This window comes from Paramisgurnus dabryanus, chromosome 10 (assembly GCF_030506205.2).
Source record: "Paramisgurnus dabryanus chromosome 10, PD_genome_1.1, whole genome shotgun sequence".
In the NCBI taxonomy this organism is placed as follows: Eukaryota; Metazoa; Chordata; class Actinopteri; order Cypriniformes; family Cobitidae; genus Paramisgurnus; species Paramisgurnus dabryanus.
This window is the reverse complement of record NC_133346.1, coordinates 185,399-202,500: the sequence shown is the minus strand read 5'-3', so window position 1 is coordinate 202,500 and position 17,102 is coordinate 185,399. Positions and strand designations below refer to the sequence as shown.

At 37.0% G+C, this 17,102-nt stretch overlaps 1 protein-coding gene across 4 annotated transcripts in view; it reads left to right on the top strand.

Moving 5' to 3' along the window:
• The window catches only part of erg (ETS transcription factor ERG), a 17,376-nt gene extending 416 nt beyond the window's left edge, over positions 1-16,960 (top strand). Inside the window, exons 2-11 of one of the 4 annotated variants that reach the window (XM_065264833.1) lie at position 1; positions 10,327-10,565; positions 12,299-12,444; positions 13,240-13,443; positions 14,037-14,117; positions 14,318-14,389; positions 14,963-15,022; positions 15,114-15,173; positions 15,266-15,313; positions 15,461-16,960. The exon at position 1 is cut by the window's left edge and continues 133 nt beyond it. In XM_065264833.1, the coding sequence (XP_065120905.1) occupies position 1; positions 10,327-10,565; positions 12,299-12,444; positions 13,240-13,443; positions 14,037-14,117; positions 14,318-14,389; positions 14,963-15,022; positions 15,114-15,173; positions 15,266-15,313; positions 15,461-15,978 (1,429 nt within the window). In that variant the 3' untranslated portion in view covers positions 15,979-16,960. Of the gene's footprint in view, positions 2-5,198; positions 5,274-6,217; positions 6,389-10,326; positions 10,566-12,298; positions 12,445-13,239; positions 13,444-14,036; positions 14,118-14,317; positions 14,390-14,962; positions 15,023-15,113; positions 15,174-15,265; positions 15,314-15,460 lie in introns of those variants that run through there. The other 3 variants (XM_065264848.1, XM_065264828.2, XM_065264842.2) reach the window with 3 other exon arrangements.
• Positions 16,961-17,102: the final 142 nt, after the last annotated feature.

Sequence of the window (17,102 nt, the reverse complement as noted above, 5' to 3'; positions counted from 1 at the left end):
GGTGAGTTGATAAATCTGGATACTTTATATATATATTTATATTTGATGTAAATGTGTGATAGACTTCAGCACGAGTCGGTTTTATTGCAGTTTTAAGATTATTGCTATAAAAGACGATCTCACTTAGTTTCATTGCAGTGATTAAACCTGCAAATACAATGTATGATGCACAGATAAAACATCATTGAGCTCAAACAAGAGTGCACTGATCTGAGTTCAGTAATAGAGTCATGTTTTCCACTTTCAGTCAATAGAGAATCATATACTGACAGAACTGTTGCTTGTTATCGTCTTATCACTAACTAAACATGATTAATATTGCTTTATAAAGTCAGAATATAAATACAGCTGAACTCTACAATCTATTTCTCTGAGCCGCTAATATAATAACAGTTTGTTATGTAGATTAGTTAGTCTTCATTGTGAGTCATGGGTTGGAGTCTGAACCTGTGGTGAGATGATGTTTCTTTGAATTATAATAATATTGTGTAAAAATAGATGCACTGCTCGTTTCTAATTCAGTTCAGTTTTATTGGTACATCACTTAGTAATTTATTTCTTCATTTAGCATCATATTCTCTTCTCTGGTTAAAGTTTAGTTTAGTTTAGTTGATCTTATTGTTTTCTTCAGTATGTGTCTGATTTATGAGCTTATAGATGAGCATTTGTTTATCAGACTGTCTGTCTGTCTGTCTGTCTGTCTGTCTGTCTGATATTTTGGCTTCTGTAGATGGAAATAATCTGAAACAGAGGCCAGAAAGTATTTGATGTATTTCCTCTTGATTATTTCTTGTGATATGAATCATGTCTTCTGTTCAGAGCTTGATTTCTCAGTTTTTAAAGGGTTATGACTTAAGAAATGAATGAATATTGTTTCTTGATCTTTTGGTATACATTAAGAAGTCATCGTATTATAAAAACATCCTGAAAGTTTCAGAACTGAACAATTGCTTCATAATCCAAAAACAGCTTTCATTAAAGAGCACATATTCTCTGATTCATGATTTTACATTTCCTTTGGTGTTTAATGATATGCAAAGTTACAAATCCATCAGTTTGATCATCTGCATTTTCTGCATTGATAAAGTAGTAAAGACGATATTAACTCTTGTTGGTAGCTTATCTTAAAAATACGTTAACGAGTAAAGCTGCCTAACGATTAATCACGACTAATCGTTTGCAGAATAAAAATTTTTGTTTTCGTATTAAATGTGTGTGTAATGTGTATAATAATTATGTATATATAAATGCACATTCATGTATATATTTAAGAAATATTTGCATGTGTATAAACTTTGTATATTTACATATAATTTATATAATTTATAAATATAAATATTTATTATATCAATATATTTCTTTCTTAAAATTATACATACATGTGTTTGTATTTATATATATATATATATATATATATAATTGTTGATGTACTGTGTATGATAATTATAGAAACAAAAACTTTTATTCTGCAAACGAATAGTCGTGATTAATCATTAGGCAGCCCTAGTAAGGAGCTACCCATTTCAGTCACTCGCTAAAGGCATTCGGCCAATCACATTGCATTGGATAGCTGGCCAATTAGAGGACACTATGCCTTTTAGAACAATGAAATCGGTTGCATCCCAATTCAGGGTCTACAGTTGTTTATTTTTAAATACCCAGACGTCAAGGGTGTAGCCAAGCCATCTATGGATTTTGGGTTTCAAGGGAAATTTGGAGGCTTGCATGTGAAGGAGGCTTTGAGTTGGGACAGCCTTTGACGCGGCCTGGTGTCCTCATTGTTCTTCTAATACGCAGCCCCTGAATTATGATGCACCCATCGATGCGGCTCAGAAAGGCAGGGCACAGAAAGACAACAATGTGTTTTTTAATTCATTAACCACACAAATACATTGTATTATAGGGATGCGCCGATACCACTTTTTTGGAATACGAGTACGAGTACTTGCATTTCAGTACTTGCCGATACCGATACTGAGTACTTAATAAAAAACATGATTCAAATTTACAGGTAACAGCTTTAGTCATATAATTTAACAAAAAAAACAAGTGACTAGTTTTCCAGTTTGTTGTAAACTCTGCCTCTTTGGACAACACAAGAGGCATTAACCCCTTACACGCCACTCAAACATAGACATTTCTCAGACCGTGGTATCGATCCCTGGTATCGGGGGACTTTTAACGAGTACGAGTACTTTAGAAAATGTGGTATCGAGGCCGATACCCGATACCAGTATCGGTATCGATGCATCCCTATTGTATTATATATATATTTAGTAATGTTGGCGAGAGGGATAATGCAGATCTAACTGAATAAATCCTGACAGGGTGATCAGATGCAAAGAAGAGCGTTTTCACCTTGAACATATTTATTCTCTAAAAATATTTGACCCTTTCTGTGTAATCCAGTCTCATAATCTAATGAGGAGATTAAAAGCACAATCTTTGATTTCAATCTTGTCATAATCTTACTCAGTCAATATTAAAGATATCAAGATGATTTTTCACTGAATGTTCTTTAGATCACATACGATGAGTTTATGTAGAAAACAGTCACAATCTCACAAAAATGAATTTAGCTGGGTTTACACAAATATACAATATTTACTCACAATTCATCTCATTTTTCTATTTTCCGCTACTTGTATACTGATTTAAGCCTGCAAATAGCGGATTTGTGTGTTTGTGTCCAGTGTCGCTGTTATGTGCAGACTGCAAAATAAACATGTTGTAAATCTTGAGTTATAGGCAGTAAAAAGTAATTTTAGTTTTGCTGTCGGTGTAAATCTGCTTCATCTCTGCAGCTGTGAGTCTTTCTCAGTGTTTGTGATGTGACAGCATTAGAGATGGACTCTCGTGATCGTTTTGAGACGTATTAACACGGCGTGTCACTCATACGATCTGTGTTTGATTTAAACACAGTTTAGTTGAGATTATTTGTCTGTTTCAGATCAGATGCTGGATTATAGCACTGGTTTGTGTTGGATCAGTGAAACTGACTCAGACAGTAAACACAACTCAATGCTTTTGGACTGATGAATATTTTTCCTTTGACAGTAAAGTTTGTGGTCTGAGACGCAGTTTTCGCTTCATCGCTGTTATTCTGGGGCTGTTCCCTTTAAAAAGCTTCAAATATTATTTAGGTGCTAATATTGCACTAATACTAATATATCGAATATTTGTACTTTGTGTGAATGATCAAGTTACTCAAAAAAAGTTGAATAAGTCTTTTATATCATCGTACAGCAAATTGGTCAACTGTAGTTGTTTTTCATTGAGATTTATAAATAAATTGAGACTAGTTACACCCAACACCTTGAATGAAGAATGGTTTTGTTGATGTTGATCTCAAGGACTGTTGTATTATATTTCTGGTATATTTTGCTGCGCTCAATACAATAGATTTATGCTAACAGTAAAGTCAGTTATTCATACAGTAAAAGTGTAGAAATTGTGAGGTTTTCATGATGGCCGATCTGAACATCAGTCTCATCCATCAAAGAGTCTTAACCAATGAGAAGAAACTCAATAAAAACTAACTTCAGTCAGACGTTCCTCACGAACACATGCTGATCATTTACTGCAAATATTCTAAGTCTTGTAATTGTTGAATGAGTGTTAAAGATGTCTGATGAGACCACACGCTTTCTACTGGATAGATTTACACACGGACTGAAGACAAAACCAACATTCAGCTCTTTTAGGGTTCAGGGGTCTTGTTTGTGTGAAAAAAAAACAAATTCTAATAGACTTTCAGATATGAAGCCAAGTGTTTGTCATCAGACTCTTTCACGATGTTCTGCATTCATTTAACACTTACTGTATATGAACAGCTGATGTGTTTTTGTCTGTTTATCCCAAAAAAAAAAAAAAACATGAAAATGATGGTGATCCCCTCAGTTTTTTGAGCCAAGTGAATTTTACATGCAACCTCCAAATCAAAGAAAGAAGTGTGTTGTGTTACTTTATTCAGCCGGCAGACGCAGACGTCATGAGTATCTGAGCGCTGCGTGGACTCGCGAGCTCCTTGCTGCTGTATTTTGCAATACGAAGAATTAAAAATGTCTTCAAAAACACTCACAACATTTCCAAACCTGAGTACGGTGTGCAGTAAACCTCCGCTGTGTAGAAATTGTTTGCTTTAAAATATGACAGTTTTCACGTTTTATATTAATAGATTTCTAGATTCATCTTCGGGGAATCACATATGAGGTAAAATGTTGTGCAAAAATGCATTCCTCTAATAATTTTATATGAACATATTTTTTAAAATCATTACCAAACATTAAAATCAGTTACATGACTGTTGTCATTTTTATTGTTTATATACTTTATGGATTTAAAATGACATTGTGCAAATGCATTAATGGGACAAAAAAATGTGGGAGTGCCATGGAAAAGCTCTATAATATTTCTTTTAATCGTTAGGGTTGATGCAGAAATATCTGTGAGCTGTGCTCTCTGTGACCCTTAAAATAATAATAATAATAATGATGATGATGATGATGCATGACGGCCAAGACCCTAACCCTGACGGCTAAGATTTCATTCTCTTCATGAACGGATGTGAGGTGTTTATTACACTGCTGCATTTTATCATCAAACTGGATTTCATTTTATATGTAGACTATGTGTAGTGTTCTGTGCGTGTGTGTTTGTGTGTTTGCATTTGTGTGTTCTGGCAGGTTTAGTGTATTGTGGGTATCCTGGCGTGTTGTGGTGTGAGAGATATTAGTTTATAGTCCATAAGTTTGTAAATATGATGATGTTTTCTGCTGCAGTGATCTGATCTGAAGTGTGAAACAGAGATAATCATCCATATTGGAGCAGAAATATAAAGTCAAACAATCACACAAAGCTTTACATGTTTGTCTAAACACAGTTTGTATGGATTATACCATGGGGCTGTTTAACGCTTTATTCTGATTGGTTGAGAAATCTTCCATGGGTTTGCATTATATACCAGTAAATGCACAGCTAACCTTTTTACAGTTTTTATAAAATTATTTTCTGCATGAATTTATCTCCCACTTAAAGACAGATATCCTCACACACACAGTCTGTCTCATCACTGTCCTGAGGTCAGCATGTGCAGAAAACCTGCAGATCTCTCAGACATTTGTTACCCAGAAGCCTCAGTGTTGTGTGCCAAACTGTGACACACACAGACACACACAGACACACACACACAGTGATGTGTCAGGCTGCGGTGAGCGGGTCGGGTCAGATGAGCTCTGATCAGTGACGGGACAGAAGATCCACAGCGTTCAGAGGTAGAGACCTTCAGTACTTCACATCTCTGATCATTAGTTTTTTAAGTTGTTGTTGTCAAAATAAGAAGTGGATTTAACAGTGTTGTTGAAGTGTGTTATTGATGGGTTGTGTGTAATATTTTGGGTGAGGTTGAGAAGTGCAGAGTTGAAGTTTATTTTAGTTGTGGGTGTTATGAGTCAGACACACTCATGTGCATGTTCATCTCAGCAGCACTTGTTGCGTTTAATGATTTAATTGATTGGAATTGTGTGTGTTTGCGTGTGTGTGTGTCTGTATGCGTGTTTGTGTGTGTGATCGTGTGTGTCTGTGTGCATGCATGTATGAATGTGTTTGTGTTTCTGTGCGCTTGTGTGTGTGTGTGTGTGTGTGTGTATGCGTGTGTCTGTGCGTGTGTGTATGCCCAAAAAACTTCATCCCGTGGTCTGAATTTTTTAAATGTGACCTAACAACAAAGTTGTTCATCTGTCCTGCAGTCTTTTTCACAGAAACGTCTTCAAAATAACTAATGTTATTCAAGAGAATCTGCAGCAAAGAAACACAACACACAAATCCACCTGATTCAACACAACACTATTTAACCTCATCAGAACATCAAACAGCTAAAAATTGAGTAGAATGGAAAAAGTTAAGCGTGGTCAGGATGTCACATGGACACAAACTTCACTTCATTCTCCTCAGTCTGTGCTGAGTGCAGATGTGTACAGCTGATGATGATAATGATTGATGTTTGTAGACACGATGAAGAGTCATTTTATCCTTCTACATGTCTGCCTGTCAGTGTCACACACACACACACACACACGCACACACACGCGCACACATATAACACACACACAGCATCCAGAAAAACATCATTGTTTCAGCTCAGCTTATCTCTGCTTTCCCAAATATCCTGTTTCTTCGACTTGCGGTATCCAGAACCAATAGAAAGCTCTTCCTGCGCCCGCTGACCTCACTTCCAGCTTTAGCACAGTTTCATCCTCTCCAAACAGCAGTCGACAGAACCGCAACGTACGCATGCCAACCGTAAACTCACGCGTTTGAACTAAAACGTCTGTAAGCGTCGCTGGTGGACGGCCTGTAGTCCTCCTCTGCCATGGCCAGCACCATCAAGGTAAGTTTATAAAACATCTGAAGCTTTGCTAAATAACTTTATGATGAGTGTGAGGTGAAGAGGGAAACACCCGCTTGACTCAATCAAGATTTCCTTTTCTCACCTCAGTCAAACTCATTTATGGTTATGGGTTCGAGTCTCAGCTGATCATTTATTTAGATTCTCTGCTTTATAGTGAATCAGTGTGACATCATTTCTTTAATATTTCATTTATTAGGGCCCGAGCACACCTATTGTTTTTGTTAGTTGAGTTTCTTCACTGTCACTGAACTCAAAAAAAGCTTTAACATCTCTGTAATCTTCTCATCTATCAATCTCTTTATCTCTTTATTGAAGAACCGTTCATGTTGTCTTGTAAGAAGCGACTGTGATGCCATTTTAATTGAACACTTTCATCTGTTTCCTTACATGGACTAATAGCACAGATCATATTCAAACCCAATCAATTTATTGGTACAGATTTCTGAAATATACAGAAGAAAGCTAAATAACTTTTAAAACATGTACTCTACAAACCCCAACACAGCATTCATAATGACATTATCGTACGTGTGTTTTAGACGGCAGTAAATGTTTTTTATTGTGTTTTAGGGAGGAACAGATGCGTCACAACATTTTACTCTTTAAATTCCTTTCTTATCTGGATTTATTCTCTGCTCATCATTATATTATCCCAGAGGAAAATGTTATTGCTCTGAAGTTGCTTCTTTAAAGCTTCATAGGAGATTTGATGAAGTTCGATTTAAATATAAACTTTGTCTCGGATGTTTGCCTGAAAATCGCCTAAAATAAAAAACAAAAATGTGTAAACTCCTGCATGTTGGAGCACTGAACACAAATCATGATAAAATAAATGAATTGTAAAGACATAAAAGCATCAAATGCAAAATAAGATGATTGCAAAAACGCATTAAGGATTTGATGAGTAAGTGTAAGTTTATATTAAAATCGTATATAATATTGACCTTTAAATGCAGACTTGGCAGATCTGAGATCAGTTTGTGAGATTGTTGAGATCTCGTCTGAAGCTTTAATGGAGACATTTGTGAGATTTTTTTTTTTACAAGATTCAGGAGACTTAAAAATGTCCATTTGCTCTCCATTAAAGAGGACATATCATTAAAATCTTTCTTCATGTTTAAGTGCTATAATTGGGTCGCCAGTGCTTCTATCAACCTAGAAAATGTGAGAAAGATCAACCCAGTAACTTAGTTTTGGTAAACCATTCTCTGCAAGCATGTGAAAAAATAGCTCATTGAAATTTTGCTTCACTTGTGATGTCAGAAGGGGATCTTATTATAATAATACCGCCCCTTAATCTGCACTAATCAACCACAGCACTGACATTTAGTGCAGAGAGAGAGAGAAAAATAATTGACAGCACAAATGAGTTTCAATTTCAACAAACCACCGTTATGGTGATCAGTGTTTGCATTAGCAGCTCATTTGCATTTTAAAGGACACATTTAGATTGCACATTTTTGCTCACACCTAAGTGTCAATTTTAACATCTTATGATCTGTAGGATATCTTGAGCTAAAACTTCAGATATGTACTCTGGGGACACCAAAGATTTATTTTACATCTTAAAGTCTTGTGAAATGTCCTCTTTAAATCTCATTGAAGTCCAGGAGAAATAATAGAGTTATATTTAATTCAATGTTATTTATATAATGCTTTTAACAAATTTTCATCAACAAGTAGAGCAAAGAACAAGAAAGCATGACAGTTTTGAAAAGAGTATAGGATGGAGTATTTAAAGCTACAATGAAATAAGCTTATTTTTAAAACAATCAGACTGCTGTAATATCATCCAACACCACCACTAAAGGAATATGATGAAGTCAAACACAGCTGTAAATCTCTCACTGTTCAGTAAAAACACTGCAGATATTTCCATTAAAGAGTTTAGATATCATTCAGTCAGACTTTGAAATCTGTTATATATTTTTTGTAAAGCAAAATGATACAAAAAAGTGCTTTAGGAATTCATTTGAATGGAAAACAATATTTTGAATTGAAATGAGCTTATCTTTTGACTGACCTCTCAAACTCACGAGATTAATATTATTATCATTATTATTGATTTAATACCATGTAGTTCTAGAGAACAGATGCTATAGTGTAGAAAGTTGAAGAAGATAAATGTGATCGGGTGTTTTGTTGACGTGGCTCTGAGGTTCATGTTCTCACCCTCCTGCTTGTGCTGTTAATGATGGGCGTTCCTCTTTCCAGATCCTCCATTAGAGATCCTCACCATTCACAATCAGAATGCCGATGGATGGCCTGTTTCCTCTTTTCCATTCCCAGCCGGTGTTATCCTGAACTGTTAGGAATGCAGGAAATGGTGGCAGATGACTTCCTGTCTGCGTATATGAATGAAAGTGTTTAATAAAGTGAAACACGTTTGCTTTGCTCTTCATTTGAAACACTTTATCCTGTTTCTATATTTAATATTGAGACTCACAGATGAAAGTTTGTCTCGGTGTCAACAGTGAACACACAGATGTTTGTCTGTCTCTGATAATATTCTAGTTTACTTTGATTTGGACTTTCTTTAGTGATTTGATTTTAGTCCTCAGCTCTTGGGTTTTAAGGGCTTCATGTTGTTGTGTGCGAGTGACCTTAAAAGAAGAAGATGTGTCTGTAAGATTGAAAGAGAAGATTGTTATCATGAGCAGGTGTCTTTATGCTTCTTAAACAGGGGGGCACAAGATAAAGCCGGCAGTTTTAAGACATTTTATCAATCCCTTGATTTATTATACATTTAGAAAAATAAATCTACCAACAGCCCTACATTTCAGAATTCATTTCAGGTTCAGAATTCTTCTGTAAGGAGTTTATTTCATTTGTAATAATCAATCAGACCCCAAACTCTCTCTCTCTCTCTCTCTCTCTCTCTCTCTCTCTCTCTCTCTCTCTCTCTCTCTCTCTCTCTGTCTATTTCTCGTTTAAAGTTAAAGTCGTGTGTTTTTTTGGCACTGGTGAGGGTGTATATATGACTGGATGAGATTGTGCATTGGTCTTTCTGGGAATGAGTTTGTGTTGTATGAGTTCAGTTGGAAGCTTTGTGTTCGTCAGAGCCAAAATGAATCTGAATTTCCACACATGTGCTGTGTTTGACAGTTTTATTCATTGTGCTGCCGTTGTTTTCCATCATCTGTCAGGAGAATTCAGAGTTAACCTCCACAATTAAAATACTTCATTAACTGAGATTTATTACTCTGTTTATCTTTCATTGGATGTTGATGAGATGAACACGTGTGTGTTTGTGTTGTGTGTGTGTGTATATGTTGTATACGGGGATGAATAGTATGAAATGTTTATTTTTCTGTAATCATGGTAAACTGAAGGTCTTAATATTCATACTAAATGTTAGTTTGTCATAGATTGAAGACTGCCAACAGGTTTCTGTGATGGTTAGAGACTGGTTAGAGAATATAACAGTTTGTACAGTTAAAATATATTGTGTAACCCTAACCTGTAAACCACATATGCCAACATTTGTGTGTGTTGTGTATTATGAGTGTGTATTGTGTGTGTGTGTTGTGTTGTGAGGTGGAGGTTCCTGTGCCTCTTACAGGTGAAGGTTCATGTGACCGCTCCTCTCAGTTATCAGCGCACTACACATGAATCTGTTTTCCGACATCATTTCCTTTTCCTCTCAGTTCTCGGTTTCTCGGCTGTGTGAAGTTTTCCTCTGTTTCTCTGAGCGCTGAATGTTATAATGCTTTTATTGACTGTTATTATTTATGAAGTAGACACTTCTATAGCAGACGTTTGTTATTGGAAGCCACACACAGTAAAAATTGATCATAATGTGCTGATCTTACTACAAATTTACATGCAGAAAAACTTTGTGTGCACTGTGTTGAGATACATTGATATTGGAGACCAAACTACACATCAATAATACTGTGTGTGTGTGTGTCCTGTAGGAGGCGCTGTCAGTGGTGAGTGAGGATCAGTCTTTATTCGAGTGTAGATACGAAGAGTCTCAGTGTAAGACAGAGATGACGGCTTCATCCGTTGGTGAATACGATTCAAGTAAACTCAGTCCCAGAGCGCCGCCGCAGCATCATCAGCAGCAGCAGCAGGATTGGTTGTCTCCGCCCGCCACTCGCGTCACAGTTAAGATGGAGTGCGGCACAGGAGCTGCACAGGTGAACGGGTGCAGGTGAGTCACAACAAACATCACATCAATCTTCATCATGCATGTTAAATACCACTGTTAAAAGAAATCAAGTTTCTCTCTTAGAATCAGCACACAAATGTTTCAGCGTTGTTAAAATGAAGTGTGGTGTTGTGTATCTTCAGGTTACACACACTCACAGTAAACATACACACATTAAACACATAATACCTTTCGCTTTCATAACGCTTGAAGAGTATAAAACAGTTTCATCATCTCAAACCTCCTCTCTTTGAAGTGTTTGGGTCATGCTTATACTCTTTTTATTTTTATTTGATCTGTTTATGGGAGATATTCAGAGCTTTTACATCACTGACAGACAGACAGGCGTCTCTCTGGATGAGTTTTTATTCCTCTTTCTGTCAGAAATCAGGACATGTGGCAGTATGGCGACTCTCCACGATCAAACGTGTCTGAGATACTTCAGTGATTAATTTCAGATAAAGATGTGTTAGTGTGATCTTCTGCCCAGACTTTTAAAAGAGAAATTCATCGTCGGAAAGTTTTCCTGCCACTTGGAAATCATTTTCTTTGCGTGAAAAAAGATTTCATCAGGATCCTTAGGACTCCTTAATAATCTGCATTTACGTTAAATGAATGTAATGAGAAATGATTTCACACTGATCATACTGAAGCTGTACGTGTGTAAACCTGATAAGATGACAGCTGGTCTACTGTTTCTCCTTAAACATGAGAAGCTCTCTCTCCTCCAGTGATTGTCATCTTTATTATTCAGTAGTTCATCAGTTGGTCCACATGTGCACACATGACTCTGTTGGCTTGATGATGTTTGGACCTGATGGCACATTCCTGCAGAAATCCCTCACATCTGGATCCCGAGGACGATCTTTAGAAATGATCTTTACACAGAAGACACTGTTTGTGTTGAGGGCTGTAGTTTCTCGTAAGGATTGGGGGAATATGACCCCCCGAAATAATCAAAACTAGCCTTTACAACCCTTATAATATTTATATCCAAGCAACACCTGTTTTCTAATTCATCTCATCAAAATATGTTTAAAGTATAAACACATTCGGTGCAATGCAAAAAAAAAACACTTTCTTAGGGTTTTTGTCTGTTTTCAGTAAAAATATCTAAAAATTCTTCAATCAAGAAAAAAATATAAAATTTAAATGAATTTGTGCTTAAAACAATCTGCCAGTGGGGTGAGATTCATGAATTAAGTTGACTATTTTCTTCAACACTTTATACAACCAAAGTTTAAGAAAAAGTTTCTCAGCCCATTGGCAGATTTTGTTTTTGCTTGTTTTAGGCACACATTCACTTAAATTGTATATTTTTTGTCTAAAAACTAGTCTTATTTTCTTAGATCATTTAGCTCATCAAGAAAATACATCTTAATATAAAAATGTTTAGATATTTGTACCGAAAACAAGACAAAAATACTAAGTAAGAAAGTTATTTTTTTGCAGTAAGGTCGATCATTTCAGTGATATTACACAACTTTGAATGTTGATGTTAAGTGTTAGTGATTTTATTACATGAGTATTACAGGAGATTCATGAAGAATAAAATCTAACCTCAGTTCATCACAATCAGTTTTTACTCCACTGCTCAGATATCATCATAAATAAGATTAAGACTCTTATGTACCTCACTGTAAAAACCAAAGAGATGTGTTTTCAGAAATGCATGTCCTTGTTTTATAATAGTGTGTACGTTTGTGTTGAAAATGAATCAATTTGTGTGTATGCAGAAGTTCTCCTGGGGATTGTAATGGAGGTAAAGGAAAAATCTCTTCTGCTGCTAACCTGCCAGTAACCTTCACTAACTACACAGAGGATAAACACTTGTCACCACCCAACATCATCACCAATGAACGGAGAGTTATTGTACCTGCAGGTAACACAAAGACACACACAACAAATAAGACAAAGATCTCATCATTTATGTCACCTCACGTATTAGACAATCCAGTCATCTAAACTACTGTGGGTTTAAAGGTGCTGTAGAAAGTAAAACTTTATTATGTAACCTAGCTTAGCACAAAGACTGGAAGTGAATGGCTCCAGCTAGCATACTGCTCCTAATAAGTGACAAAATAACGCAAACATTTTCCTAGTTATGTGTTGTGATTTGTAAAGTCACACCATGTACAAATAACAAGGTCATATGAGACACAGCTATCTTTTAACCGTACTGGAAACTATATTCCCAGAAGACGAAGCACTGCTACTTGGGCGGAGTGACTCTGAGCGAACTCTCTGCTCCTCACCAGGGGGCTTCTCGGGTGCTGCGACCAAATCACTCTGCCCCGTAGCAGTGCTTCCAGCAGAGGGATAAGAAAACTATAGTGGATAGAACTACAGTAGTATTTAGAGCTTTTTTATTAAAATATAGTCATGTTTTAAAGGGGACAGTGTTCACATTTCATCAGCTCATTAAATTATCTATATGACATTTTCAGCTAAAACTTCACATATGTGCTCTGGGGACACCAAAGATCAATTTAACCTCTTTAAAGAGTCTCATAAAATGACCCCTTTAATGTAAACAAGCACCTCAATAACTTTAAATCTCATTTGAATCCAGTTTCACCTTCATTCGTCACAGATAAAGATTCAAACCCACGACGTGACACCAGACACTGCTGGATCTGATGATGTGTTAAATGAATGTGTGTTGTGTGCACTGCAGATCCAAGCCTGTGGTCTACAGATCATGTCCAGCAGTGGTTAGATTGGGCTGTGAAGGAATATTCTCTTCCAGAGGTGGATGTGTCTCTGTTTCAGAGCATTGATGGGAAAGAGCTCTGTAAGATGAACAGAGATGAACTTCAGCGTCTCACCTGCACGTACACAGCTGATGTTCTTCTGTCTCACCTGCATTACCTCAGAGAGAGTGAGTCATTATTATCTCACTTCACTTCTCTTATCATCATCATCATTTCTCTCTCTCTTTCTAATACTTTCAAGTTTCATCACCATCCAGCTGGTCACAATAATGCTTCATAGCGCTGTAGAAATGAGCTTTATAATAACAGCTATACTGACCTCTGACCTCTAACCCCCTCATTAATAATTCATTCATTACACCAGGGTGAACGTCACTACGTCTGTCTGGGTCATAGCTAATCTAAAAGAAAGAAAGAATAGAGAAACCAATCACTCATATTTATTTAATACACAGCATTAAGAAAACAAACTTTCAGTTTCTTTTTCTATCAACTTTATCTTCATGCCAATTGAAACACAGTTTTTATTAAAATAATACAGTTTCACATCAAAGGAAGACTTGATAAATGTGTTATTTAATCAAAATCATTTTACTAATTATTAGAATTGAATGAGTTATGACAATTAAAAGAACACAGAGATAATGTGCAGAATACAGCCTCTCTCTCTCTCTCCCTCTCTCTCTCTCTCTCTTTCTTTCTTTCTCTCTGTATAACAGGGAGTTTTATCAGTTTTGTCACTGGATGTTTTCTTTCTCAGCTCCTCTTCCTCACTTGACCTCAGATGATGTTGACAAAGCCTTGCAAAACTCTCCACGTTTAATGCATGCGCGCAACACAGGTAAGCAGCTCTGTGGCCCCTCCCTCTTGCTGCTCTGCCCCGCCCCTCACAGCTTACACACAGACACACACACAGACACACACAAACACAGAAACACACTGCAGTGCACTCTCTCTTTCTCTCTGTTTCTTTTGTTTCATAAGCTTTTATCAATGCTGAACTCTTACAGCACATTTGATGAGTTTTGTTTTTGTCTTCAGGTGGAGCGAGTTTTATTTTTCCAAACGCCTCCATTTATCCATCAGATGCTCCGCGCTGTCAAAGCAGAGCAGGTCGGTCAGCATGTTGTTTTTTATAGCACATTTAAAAACAACTGAGGTTGAACAGTGTTGAACAATACAAAAAGACAAACAATAATAACATAACAACAGAAAGAAACAAACAAACAAACAACATACTGTAAGTTAATAAAGAAGGGAGAAAAAAGAGAGGTGAAGAAATGTAAATAAAAAGTTGAAAAGTGATTTCTAGGTCAGTGATTCTAAAACTTTTTTGGTGTGCGGCCCCCCCTTGTGCCGTCTGGGGCCTTCACAAAGAAAATGTATGACATAAAACAATCTAAAACATACAATATGAATAAAAAGAAAATGTATTTAATTATACAATATATTGGTGCTGGTAAGTAGCCTTATTTTTCTGAGATTTAATTATAAAGAATTTATGATAAATGAATGTATTTTATAATCAACTGTATTTACATGAGTGAAACACAAGAACATCCTTAATGCAATTCACATTAATTTCCATCATGTTCAGTACACACAGATCAAACACTCACACCCTCTAGTGGACAATCAGTGTCATATCATCTACACTACATCACATCTTCATCATGTTATTTACAGACATGAATTATGATGGTGTGAGACGTTCTGGGTGGCCTCAACCACTGACTGGATCTAAAGGTAAGAGACCTTACGCACACAAACACACACAGTTATAGTGAAACCTGCTCTTTGTTGAAGTGAAGTAACAGTGAGTTTTGTGTCTTTACAGTTCCTCAGAGTTCTGCTGCTGCTGTTATGACCAAAACTGAAGACCAGAGGGGCCAACTGGGTGAGATATCTCTATATACACACATATACACACAAACACAATGTTTTTGATTTATAGTCTTTGTAAACAGTTGTTGTTTGTTATGTCTGTAGATCCATATCAGATTTTGGGACCCACCAGCAGCAGGTTGGCTAATCCAGGTAACACTGATCCTGATTCAGTCCTTATAGATGAACCAAAGAGCCAACAGTTTAAGTCATAGCACGATGAATAAATGAATAAGTGAGCTTAACTTTAAAGCAGAAGTGTAGAGTACGAGTGTGATGTGCTGTGTTTTTATCTGTCAGGCTCCGGTCAGATCCAGTTATGGCAGTTTCTTCTGGAGCTTCTGTCGGACAGCTCAAACTCATCCTGCATCACCTGGGAGGGCACCAACGGAGAGTTTAAGATGACCGACCCGGACGAGGTCGCCCGCCGCTGGGGCGAGAGGAAAAGCAAACCCAACATGAACTACGACAAGTTGAGTCGAGCTCTTCGTTACTACTACGACAAAAACATCATGACCAAAGTCCACGGCAAACGCTACGCTTACAAGTTTGATTTCCACGGCATCGCTCAGGCCCTGCAGCCCCACCCGCCGGAGTCATCCGTTTACAAATACCCCACGGATCTGCCCTACGTGAGCTCCTATCACCATCAGAAGATCAACTTTATGTCTCCTCACCATCAGACCATGCCCGTCGTCACGTCCTCGGGTTTCTTCGCCGCCCCGAGCCCTTACTGGAGCTCTCCAGCGGCGGGCATTTACCCCGGTCCCCGTCACCCTCCTCCACACATGTCGTCACATCTGGGCTCCTACTACTGAACACCAAACAGGATCTGAACCAGCAAACCAGTCCACCACAGCGGGGAAACGTCACTCTCGCCGTATTTACAACAGGAAAAAGATGGAGACTGTTCAGAATAAAGAGTCGTAGGTGCTACGAGAAAACCAATGACGGTATATCGTAAGATACGCTCACAGATCTCTTATGTTAGGGTCACAAAAAATGTGTTGGAAATGTGAAAGAGTCATCAGACGGCAATATAACGTGTAAGAAGGGCTACTTACAGTAAGATGCATGATCAGTACTTAATAATCAATGTTTTATGCATTAAACTGCCTTATTTTATTAAACAGACATATCAGAAGGTTTAAGAGCTGAAGACTGTAAGACAGACAGACAGACAGACAGACAGGTGACGGGATGTTGAGAATAAATGTGTGTTTTTATCAGTATTATGAAGATCCATCAGACGAGATATTTGCATCTTTGAAAACTGGAATCTGATTCTTTAAAAAGTTCTTTAAAAGACGGAGGTGGGTTTTTAGAAATCAGTGCCTTATACAGAGATTTACCCGTAAATATAAATCTGTATTATTATTATTAATTTTTAATATCGAGTTTTGATTCACGAACGCTGTGCGTTTGTTAGAGTATACAATTCAGTGTTATAATACTTTTTATATAACAGATATATAACTTATATGCATTTAAACACTACGAGTTGATCTCAGCCAGCCAAAGACATTTATCAAAGATTTATGAAGAAGCACTCGTTGCCTTTGAATAAAGCTCAATATTATCAGTTGTTTACAATGCAATGCTCTCGTGCTCGCGTACGACCCGTATGCGTTTGGTCTGGCACAGAACACAGGCTCAGATCTCTGTTCGACTGAACCCAGATCAGTTCAGGATGCTCAGAGAAGATGATCTGATGATCTGAGATTATTGACAAAGGGAAGACATCATATACTTATATGGTTTTCTACTGAACTGATATAAATAAAGTCTTTTCAAAAACTTGTTCTTCTAGCTTTGCGTCCCTCACATTGTCTATTGTTTCGTTGATATATGGAAACCAGAGAGGATTTGTTGTCCCAACACACACGTTCAGAGCGTTCCTCTGTGTTTCCACAACAAAGTCATTTGATGTCAATGTATCTCT